This window comes from Silurus meridionalis, chromosome 29, assembly GCF_014805685.1.
Source record: "Silurus meridionalis isolate SWU-2019-XX chromosome 29, ASM1480568v1, whole genome shotgun sequence".
Taxonomy (NCBI): Eukaryota; Metazoa; Chordata; class Actinopteri; order Siluriformes; family Siluridae; genus Silurus; species Silurus meridionalis.
In genome coordinates, this window is record NC_060912.1 from 6,224,597 (window position 1) to 6,236,787 (window position 12,191).

Here is a 12,191-nt window from a genome sequence, read left to right on the forward strand (position 1 = left end):
GTATTTGGAGACGATTACTGCAACAATGACCTCTCTGTTGCATAAAAGAAGTCGAAAACTTGTCATTTATATTAAATAAATGCTATAATTTGATTTAAACTGGGGTATTCTGAGGAATAAAATATGCATTCGGTGTCTAATGAAAACAACTCAACAACTTCTTGCAGAAATATGGGCTTAGTGCCAGTGTGTAATGGATCCTTATCACCTAAAAAGCAAGACTACAGTGTCTCCCATCTTCTATGAAAAATAGCTTGAAGGTCTCTATGATTAAATATCCCAGTCATAACTATGCTTCTTTTTAATCCATCGTGTTTTATAGTAAAAAGATACCGATGGGTATTTTCCTAAAGCGAAATCCAGGAACACGTCTGTAATCTGAAGAGAGATTCAACATCAAGAGATTACACGTACACATGAATGATGTGAATATTGTGAGGAATTCAGAAACTGAATTTCACAAGACGAGGAATAAAAGTATTAATCACATGCGGATTTGATTTTCAATTCCACTCTTCACAAGGTTACCTGTGAAAGAGACACGAGCACAAGCCTGGAAACACTCCTAACTACTCACCCAGTCCTGAAAATTTAAATAACCAAAAGCAAAATCCTTTTGAGAGCATTGAAAAAAAAATGCGTCCGTGCTGTCTTTAGAAATCCTCCTAAGCAAATGATTTGAAGTTGTACTGGGTTTAAGCAGCCTTAATGCTAACTCACCTGTGTCTCACACACATCCCATCACAATCTGCTTCTATTCTTTCAATGAGGCTTTCAATGAGACGTACTCTGTTTACACGAGAGAGAGAGAGAGAGAGAGAGAGAGAGAGAGCGAGCGCCTAGGGGCTTATATAATGCACAATGTGCCATGGAGTCCTTTTGGCTGAGAATGAACATAGACGACTGAAACTCTCAGTGCACGTTGGCCGTAATTATTACTGCAGGAAGTTGAAGAATACATTGATAGTAACTGATCTGAGGGCATTGTTGCAGTAGCCAAAAGCCGTCCAAGGCCTATTAAAGTAAAAGCTTACACCTCCATGTGCGACTATGCCATGACCTTCTAAATAACATTACCTCAGTAATTTCTAATTTGGTTCAGTCATGCACATCGAGTTGAAAGTATTTTACTGAATCAGCCTCTGCCATAACAGTGGCATAGTACACTATATTGCCTAAAGTATAACTGACTTTCCAAACCATATGTGGTTCTTTTCCAAACTGTAATCCCAAATCTGAAAGCATACAGTGGTAAAGGATGTCTTTGGATGCAGTAGCATGAAATATTCCCTCCACTAGAACTAGGAGACCTAAACCTATTCCAGCATGACAGTGCACAAAGCATACTCCATGAAGATATGCTCTGCATGGGTTGAAGTGGGAGATCTAGTGCTTGAAAGCTTTGATCTAAACCTGATTGAACACCTTTGGGATGAACTGGAACGCTGGTTGCACCCTAGGACCTCCTCACGTCACCTACATCAGTACTTGATTTTACTAACACCTTTGTGTCTGTATCAACAAAAATCTTCATTAGCACACTCCGAAATTTAGAGGAACATCTTCCAAGAAGAGTGGAGGGAATTATAAGATCAGGACTAAATGTAGAATGTGATGCTCAAAAAAAGGACCCAATACTTATGACTAGGTGACCCAATACTTTTGGTAATAGTGTATATAAAACAAGTGTTGTTCATATCCTAAGACTCAACATAATGCGAACTTAAAAAACCTTCACATCACACAGATGGCTGTAAAAGGTTTATTACACTTATTTAAAAAAAAAAAAAACAACACATCCAGCTGTTTCATGATGCACATGAAAACAGAACAAATATCTCAAATCCTATGCTGTGTTCATCTAACCCAAAAGTGGGAGCTGTTTGTTTGCCACCTCCACACCTCTACAAAATGTTGAAGTGAATATTTACCTCCTGCAATGTCAATTTGATTTGATGTCACTTACAGAAATTTGGGTAGAAGATCTAAGCTCCTAAACTGGAATTCTGAGGGTGTTTTTCTTTTTTTTCCTCTCCATTTTCTGGTCGGAGATCAGGAAGAATAACTTCTAGTCAAATGTAACATTAGCAAACACTTCCTTTAGGAGGCATTTTGTACCATATAGTAAGAATTTTGTCTTTTCAGCTATTTATTTTAATGAGGTTTTTTTGTAAACCAGTGAACACAAATCAGCTGTACAGTCTACGCTCTTTTCAATAAAGCCAAACATGTTCAGTCTTTCTGCCAAAATAAACATCCAGTCCAGCAGGTCACATGACAGCTCTTAGGTTTGCTCTGTCCTCGGACTGAATTTGCTATGATGCTTGGGGAAGATTGGCGACTGTCTTGAAGACACTCTGATTGTAAACAATCCTTCACACCGGAGTAAGTGAATTTTTGGAGATGGCCTTATAACCCTTGAAAGACTGATGAGCAGCTACTATTGCTTGTCTAAGATGAGAGCTGATGTCTTTTACCCTTGCTTGGCATGATGTAGACACACACCTGAGTGGTCCAGAAGTACCAAACGTTCTTAATGATTAACTAATCTTCCACATTTCATTAGTATCACTTAACTGCTAATGAATCTCTGAATGATTGTAAAAATAGGAACTGTCTTCTTGTTTCACTCGAGTGTTTCTTTACATTTGAAGGGAAATGACAATTCATAGGTCCTGATTATATATATATATATATATATATATATATATATATATATATATATATATATATATATATATATATATAATAGATGGGTGGTGGGTGTGCTTTATTTTGACCATGACAGTATGTAAATGTACATCAGTGCTGTACCTGTAGCACATACACTCTCTCTCCATATGTCTTTCGATCAGTCTACCTTTCTCAATTTCTCTCCAAAACTAACATGTCTGCCTTGTAATTTATGTTATGCTAACCAATGTGTGTAAAGAATAGCAGTGTTTGTAACATACATAAACCAACCAGGCATAACACTGACATTATAACATTATGAGGGGTGAAGAGTATAACACTGAATATCTCTTCATCATGGCACCTGTTAGTGGGTGGGATTTATTAGGCAGCAAGTGAACATTTTGTCTTCAAAGTTGACGTGTTCGAAGCAGGAAAAATGGGCAAGCGTAAGGATTTGAGCGAGTTTAAATAGGGCCAAATTGTGACGTCTAGACGACTGGGTCAGAGCATCTCCAAATCTGCGGCTCTTGTGGGATGTTCCTGTTCTGCAGAGGTCAGTATCTATCGAAAGTGGTCCAAGAAAGGAACAGTGGTGAACCGGCGACAGTGACGGCAAAAGTACATCCTTCACTCAAGTAGGTTTTAAAAGACTCTGGTAAAAGTTGAAGTTCTGACTACACTTTTTCAATCAAGTTAAAGTAAAGAAGTTTGGGCTCTGACATGTACTTAAGTAAAAAGTAGTCATTACTACTACCTGTTTTAGTGTGACACTGGTAATTGGACCTCACATCATATTAATATATTAATACAAAAGTATTTCAAATGTTATTATCTAATGAATGTTTCCAGGCTGAACATCCACCATATAGAACACAAGCAGAGAAACGATGATGATCAGGTGATCAGGAATGTCTCTGTTCTCAGTCATTCAATTTATACCCCAGACTTCTGTTGCCTTCTGCCCTGCTTGTTGTTATCCTCATAGGCTAGAATACGTCTGTGGTGTGAGAAAGCCAGGAAATGATACACCAGTGGTAGATTGATTGATCCCGTCACCAAATAGATTAAAACTAAGTACCGAGTTTGGTTTAAACATGAAGTAGAAAGCACAGATATTTGTGTAAAATGTTGCCCAAAAAGAAATAAAGTAAAAGTACTGATACCAGAAAAAATCAATCTTAAGTACAGTATCACAAGTACAGTGGTCACGGGCGGCTCACTGGGCCCCGTTCCTACAGACAAGCTCCTGTAGCTGGATTTGCTGAAGACGTCACTGCTGTTGATGCCCAACGCGTCAGGACAGTTTTGGCAGCACAAGAGGGGGCTGACACAATATTAGGCAGGTGGTCGTAATGTTATGCGTAATCGCTGTATATCAAAGCAGCTCATTTAGGAGAATTGTAACTTTGTGATTATGCATATTAAAGCTCTAAATAAGTGAATTGCAAAACTATAACGTGCCCTAGCAACGCTCATTAGAATAAGTAGAATTGCGTTATGCGAATATGACACCCAAAACATGCGAAATCCCAAAACTATCAAGACGTACACACGTGACGCTTCGAACCACTCTGCACAACAAGGACATTTGTAGAATGAGTGTAATAGTGATGTCAGATCCATGAGAAATAAACTGCCATAAATAATACTCATCATATTAAACCCTCAGAGCGATCATTATGGCCATGGACGGAGGTCAAATTAGTGTTTCTTTTATATTCCATTATATTTATGCTACTAAACATATTCGCATATGTCAGATAATAGGATACAGACACTAAACACGAAAATGCTGCTCGCTGTATAACACCTCCCTCTTCCCAAAACCGCAGCCCAAGCAAAAAACAAATACACAAAGTCCAAAAGTTTGGTTATCCACAGTCTTTTATCTTAAATTGCATAATGATGATACAAAATACAACATAAAAACACTGGCAGTCGTGCCACCGATCAGGTTTTTGTGTGTATCAGGGATGTAGACAATGGATGATGAGATTTAATTTGGTTGAATTGGTTTTGGCATTCGGTTGTCAGGGGACTCACTTCGATAAGGAGAGGGGGAAAACAGAAAAGAGAGGAATATAAATGAAAAGGTTGGAAGAGACTGAAGAGAGTAATTACAGGAATTATCTGGAAGTTTAATCCTATCATATCTGCTTCAGTACGGATTGCTTTTTAGATTTGAGGCGACATCGTCTGCATACGTTTTTTTTTTTTCCAGGTACCATGTAGTAAAACGAAATCAAGGCCGCTTTCGGGGTATTTAAGGTGAAGTCAAAGCTCAGTGGCATGAATGGATTGTACCGAAATAATGACGAACGCGCTTTGGAGAGCGGAGGTAACAGGAACGAGAGCGCTTGAGAAAAGTGAAAACGCTCAGGCGGCTGAATCAGTGATTCAGCGAAAGCCTTAACAGGATTCAGGAAATAAACAAGACCACAACATGTAAACATTATACGCAATCATATTCCTATCCTTAATCTTAGGTGTTTTCTCGCTATTAATTCTTACTCTGGCTGAAAAGTCGAGAAGTTTGCTGGACGATAAAAAATTTCCACCAATGATTCTACACACGGGCATGTTTCCTTCTTCAGCCCATAAACGTCTCGTGTCTGTTTCAGTGTTTCAGCCTTGTTGAAGCTTTACGAGTTTTACAGATGCATAGTGTTACAAAGTGACTCGGCTATAAAGCGCTCCGACCTACACTCGTACTCTGGGCTTTATTTCATTGCAGCGAAGCTTTATAAAGTGCACCTGAAGGCCTAATGAAGATAAATACTGACTCTTTATCTTATTAATACTACAACAGTGGCTTATGATTGAACTACTACCTTTATTTGGTAAAACACCCCCTCCCTCTCACCTGGCCATTCTGAACACGTTTGTATAGAAATGACATTTTCTTATGGAAATGCCCTTTCATTACCCCCTCCCCCAAAACAGCTGACTCCAGAAACTCAACCCATTTTTTCAACTATTATACATATTAAACTATCAATATTAAACAACATTTTTATTTATTTTTTTTTACATAAATGGCATTCCATCAAAAATGTTCAAAACTGAAATGTCTTGGAATCTTCGCGAAGAAACGTGGACCGCGTGTAAAAAGACGAAATGAACACGAACATAAAAAAATAAAAATAAATCATAAAAAAAAAAAAAAAAAAACTATAGAAGAAAAAAAAAAAAACAGTAAAATCATAATGTGAGCAATCGTTTTTAGACGAAATAAAATAATAATTTTTTCCTTGTTCGACTTGGAGCAAATCTTTAATTTTGGACGCTGAGTTCATTAATAACGTCGATTCGAGATGTTCGAGTGGTGATGAATTTTCCCGGGCAAATTTAAGGCACTGAAGGCAGAATAATTCGACATTCAGCTTCAGGATGGTGAGTCTGGACAATGTAGGTGTCTTCATTCGAGCTAAGAGAGATTTGTAGGTTGTTCTGTACCGGGCTGTACAGTTTTAAAATCGACGTATCAGGTTATAATCTGAGTGTGTTTAAGTGGTAATGTTGATCAGTGGTCCTCTACGCTCAGGGGATCATCTCTAGTGCAGTGATAGCGTGTAGCAACATTAAGGTATAGTGCAACTGAAACATAGGCAGTACACATGAGAGCTGATGGCAGTGCAAGTGTGTGTCTCACACACACACACACACACACACAAGGAATGTGTTTTGGAGACCTAGCTAAAGGCCGCTTGGTGAAATCGACTCCGCACTCAAGATCCGAGTTTGGCTTCAGGTACGGAATGACGCATTTACAGTGTTTGCGTGTGATGAGAGACGACAGCAGTAAGGCTAGAAAGAAAGACGGGGGACGAGTGAGGGCTTCACATTAACCAGGCGATAGGCAGGTCATTTACTAAAGCAGGTTGAGGAAGAGTCACTGAATAGAGATTTCTGCTGCAGGATTCAGTGCATTTTTTTTTTTTTTACTAAAACAAAAAACTGACCGTTACAATGATTTGACATTATTTTTTTTGCGGGGGGAATTAGTGTTTAAATGTGAACCTTATACTCGGTCAGAGGTGTTCGTCTGACTGTATGTGTGTAAGCCGATCTTTCAAACCAGCAGCCTCAATCTATTAGTCTGGATGTGTGTATAAGTGTGGCAGAGAACAGGAGAGAACAATACTTCTGCTCATCTCCTCTTCTCCGTACCCAATCACTCCATCTTGCGGTGGTGGTTGTTATTGGAGGCGGAGTGGCCGTTCTGGAGAGGTCCGTTTTTCGTCTTGGGGCGTCTCTCCTGCACCTCGTCCTCGTCCTCATCCTCGGAGTCGTCAGTCTCCTCTTTGTCACTACGCTCATCTTCCACAATGTGCTGCAGAACCAAAGATTTAGTGATGCATTTTTGAATAAATAAATAATTGAGGATAAAAAAATTCTGTATTTTAACTGAACATTTATGCAGATGCAGTGAGAAAATGTATTTAAACCAGGGGGATACACCTCATATGTACCACTGATATTCCATGAGGTGTACGCAACAATTAGAATCGAATCCCTCCTCTGGTAAATTTATCTTGCCAAAATTCTTCATTTTCACAAATCAGGAGGGAATTTGGGCTGGGCTGGGGCGGGGAGGGGTGGGGAGGGAAGGGGCAAACCAGACATAGTCTCAGATAAATGTTTGTAGGAATCTCATCTTCATTCCATTTAATATATAAATGGTTTTAACCCATTACCCATTTTCTGGATTGCTAGATTACTGATTTCTTATTTATATATGGAGAAAAAAAACATTTTTCAATTCAGGAAATTTATATTCACGGTACTTCATCATTTATAACTTTCTATAACTTATAATCTTTTTAAGTAATATTGACTTTGATTATGGACAGGAAAGCTTAAAGTGTCTTCTTTTTCGAGATATTTAAATGTGTATGTGTATGTAGCCCACTTTTATCAGGAACTGTTAAGACTAAAAAACAAAATGCATGGTGCACACATCCGGCAATTAAAACCGTCCGTGTGGAAACACGGCAAAAGTTCAGTTTGGTGTCCTGATGATTTACGTAGCTTGAAACACTATAATTATATTAAAATAGAATACTTTATAATCACGATTACATATATTCATCGATTGACAGATACTATATATTTTATACACACCTACATTACGTGATGACGTCTGGTAGATTAGACTAGTGCACGTGCTCTTTTATAGTGAGTTATTTCACTGCATGATTCAGTCTATTATAATGCATTTGGAATGATCACAAAATTCAAGATATGGGAGCAGAAAATGTGTACATTTATATCATTTCATATAGTTAATCAGTATCACAAAAAAAGTGCCCTTTTTTCTCCCCTCAAAAAAATCAGCTACAAAAATACAGGATGTTATAATATGTATATGTTATATTAATATTACATTTAATTAATATAAAAAACTGATTTCACTCTAAAGATGATTCACATTATATAAGGCTTTATAAAAGGTTAAAAATGCCATAAGAAAATCCATTTAAACTTATTGGAAACGATGAATCTCTGTCACTGCTGTGAACTGACCACCACATAGGAGCAGAAGAATATAAAAAAGTTTTGGAGTCAGCTGTCCACTGCAGTCCTTAATGTACCAGCACAATAACACACTCTGCAAAATATCGAGATATAATTTTGTCTGCGCCAATACTTTTGCACAGAGTAAATAAGCGCAGCTATTGGATTAAAAATTTATTTAAGCTACCGAGAGCTGATTTGCTCCACAAATACACCCTTGGGACAGTCACACTGGCAGGGTTGCCAGGGTTAATAAAAAGGGTTTTGAAGCAAAGTTGTGGGAGGAAAAACGTAATGAATTAAAACACAAAGTAAATATAAAAATTTTGCTGAGACCTGGCAACCCTGCACACCAGAGAGCTAAGGCTGAACTGTTCGTGTGTCGCTATGCTGCGTTCTAATGCCAGCTTTGATTTTTCCATATCGCGTGCATTTCTAATTATGATGAGCAGATTATGCATAAAAGCACTACAGAATGATTCTCTGTAGAGGAAAAAAGTAAGAGTACAGACATTCAATAAAAATAAAAAATAAAATAAGTAAAGGGGGGGGGTAATAAAGACTCACATTGCCGGGAAGAAATTTGATCGCCATGCGCAGAATGAGCAAAAACCAGAAGATGTGCAGGCACTGGAGCACCAGCAGAAGTCCGTTGAAAAAGTAATAACCAAAGAAGGGAGCATAGAGGGTCACTGGATAGACCCATGTACAGTGCATGATCCTGAAACAATAAATATAAATAAAAATGAAATCAACTTAATCTGGTTTGGACCTAAATAAGAAAAACAGCACAGAAAACAACAAATAGACCCCCCAAAAACACATCACAAGATCAGGTCACATAATCCATCTGATCAATGGGAATCTCTCACCAGAACGGGAGGATGACAAGTCTTGTGATGAAGAAGACAGCGGCGAAGAGGATGAAGATATAGTTGCACGTCTTTCTCCAGCCGGCGTAGTTAAACATTTTGGCTGACTAAAGCAAAACAGAAGAGAGACAGAGACGGTTAGCTCCGGCGTCATGTCTTTGAGCTTCCACCAGGTGGCAGTGTGAAAGCGGTTTTGATTAAACTGCATTTTTATTTTGTATTGCAAGAACTAGAATGAAGAATCATTTAGCTACAGATGAACACCATCCTTTTTGTGGTTCAACCACTTTTCAGTCAGCTTTCACAGTTGGAAACAGGAATATTGTGAAAATATATTTGATGTGAAAAAATATGTGGAATAAAAAAAAAAATAAATAAAAAATAATGACGTGTTGGAAACAGGAAAAACAGGCAATATTGAAATGGAACAATTGGTATGGTTAGACAACTGGTTTAGATAAGTCTAGTTCCTGATATGCAGTGGATATTAAGTTCAAAACTGGTCCAGAAAAATCTAAAAACTGGTGAAATGGACATCCAAGTTTGAGAATGCTTGCATCTTATTTTTTCCGCATAAAAAAAATGATCTAATACAATGCTCTTATCACATTAGAGCTGAAATAACAAACGTTGCAAATTCAGTTAAATTAAACTTTATGTGTATAGCATGTATGACAGTGGAAATTGTCCCAAAGCGGTTTTACAGAGATAAAGAGGTTATAAAGTTGGAATGTTTCTGATACGTTTCTCCCTAATGAGCGAGCCAGTGGTGACAGTGACGAGAAAAAACTCCCTGAGATGGTATGAGGAAGAAATCTTGAAAGAAACCAGATTTAAAAGAAAAATCTGTGATCCACTGAAAGTCCATTATGAAAGGGTGAATAGAAAAAATTCAAATGTCCATTGTGCAAGTCACGGTTTAAATATTGGACCACTATGAATGGGATTTCAAATTTACCTCATGTGCATTACAGTACTTACGCCCATAACAACAACTTACTCATCTCCTTATTATTATTATTGCTTTTAGAATTCGGTACATTTTCCAGACCTGCCAATTTTTTAAGTTACTGACACAAAACCCAATAACCTGATATGCTCATTTGTATTAGTAAGACTATTCCCGTCTACCGTTCGGTTAGAGAGGAACATTGCCCACTACACAGCGGTTTGTTCGCAGATACCCTGAAAAATCTTTCTTGCTAGGATTCTTATTTACAAATTTCTCGCAATCCTTCAAGGTATTTCTACGGCACGTGATATGTAACGCGGTATATCAAGTTTACTCGTGAGCTGCTGCCTTTTCAAAACGTGTTCAAAATTTCATATTTGGTTAATAAACAGATTTATAATACAACTACTCACATTAGTCGTTGCATATGAACCGTAAAATTACGCCACAATGCTCAGAATACGCAGGAGATATTTCTAGATCAATGCCTGAGGCTCAGCAGGTTGTGCTGCACTCTCACAGCTCGTGGGCTCAGGTTACTGTCTGTGTTTTGCATGATGTCTGTCGTGTATGTGTGTATGTTGGGTTTGACAGATTTTCCATCTTCCTCCCACCTGCTGGTTGGTTTTCCTGTGCAAAATTGATCACTGAATGTTGACCTGCAATAAATGGTCATATTCCTGAATAAAGTCCAAGATGGTTGTACCTCGAGCAGATAATCTGCAGCATCGTGCACCAGCATTATCAGAGTTCCTGCTCGAATGTAGTTCACACCAGGAGAAACTGATCAAGAGAATGGTGGCAACATGGTGAACAATCTGCTCCTTGAAGTCCTGCAAGAAATGGACAGAACAAGAAGGAGAGAAGGAGAGAGAAAGAAGAAAAGGGTCAATTGAGGTTAAAGATCTACCAAATGATCCACTGTGTAGTGTTCGGCTTTTTACGCTCCATGGGAGTACAATAGAAACGCAAACCAATTTCTATATCATTTGTACTCGCACACTATCGCTGTTATCTGAACTTTACTATTGTAATAAAATGTATAAATGGTCATTTTCCTGCTGGATTTGAATCCAAACAAAGTAGTTAATTAGTGCATGTTGAACCTCCTGGGTCATGAGTATGGCATTTACCCAAGCTTCCCTTTTGCGTTTGTTGTGTTACCGCATCCATTTTCATAACCTTGTTCTCATATTCAAATACGCCTTTGCTGCACTGTAGCTGGCGACGTTTCCCTGCTTCACCCCTTCGCCAGCATCTGTGAGCCGATTAAAACACAAAAAAAAAAATGCCACAGGACTGAACTGCTTGTATTGCATTTCCAAATGCAACATAAACAAGACTTTCCTGTCCAGCTGCACCATTTTCATGAAAAGAAGAAACTTCTAGTTTAGTAGTTTCGAGGCAAAGGCTAAACTAGGAAGATTTCAGACTGTGACAGTGATGAGTCGGAGTGCCAAAAGATTTTGTGGATAAGATTACACGAGGAACAGTTTTTCCAGACATTACGTGGTAATCAGGGTTCACATCTGCACTTGAGAGTTTATTTCTCCTCCCACCCATCACGTAAAAAACACTGGTCAGTCTGAGGAGTACGTTCAGTGACGGAATCATACAAACACGACGCATCGCAGAGCTCTACAGGAGATCATCTCTGTCTGTGGCCATCAAACTGTATAACTCCTCCCTCCGAGTGTTAAACAGCTGCTCCATGACATAGATATAGACAACATAAATACTGTTATAGATTTTTATGCCACACATATAATTTTAATATCTTGGGCAATTATGTGCAATAATTTCACTGCAATAATAATATTAACAACAACAATAATTAATGTGTTACTTGAGCAATAACTTGTATAACCATCATTGTAGTGTGACTTTTTGCCCCCATTTAATGTAGTATATTTTCAATTAGATTGGAAATTCATTGATTGTACACCATCTATACTTGTAAATAACATAACTTGTATTCTTACATGTTACTTTTCCTTTATTCTTTACTATAATTTTACAGTGAGCAGCTGCAACCTAATAATTTCCCTTTGGGATCAATAAAGTATTGATTCTGGAACAGAGCAGTCAGTAGTGACTCAGTTGTCCTTTCACCAAGTCAAGACCATTAACAATTAAATCTAAGACGTACAGAATGTCGAAAACACCCACGCAAA

The 12,191-nt window shown here is 38.1% G+C and overlaps 1 protein-coding gene across 1 annotated transcript in view; it reads right to left on the minus strand.

Annotated features, from left to right (window-relative positions):
• Positions 1-4,542: 4,542 nt before the first annotated feature.
• cers2a (ceramide synthase 2a) overlaps positions 4,543-12,191 on the minus strand; it is a 36,523-nt gene continuing 28,874 nt past the window's right edge. The window contains 5 exon segments of the mRNA XM_046843888.1: positions 4,543-7,009; positions 8,761-8,914; positions 9,066-9,172; positions 10,724-10,790; positions 10,792-10,850. Coding sequence (XP_046699844.1) covers positions 6,851-7,009; positions 8,761-8,914; positions 9,066-9,172; positions 10,724-10,790; positions 10,792-10,850 — 546 coding nt within the window. The 3' untranslated portion in view covers positions 4,543-6,850.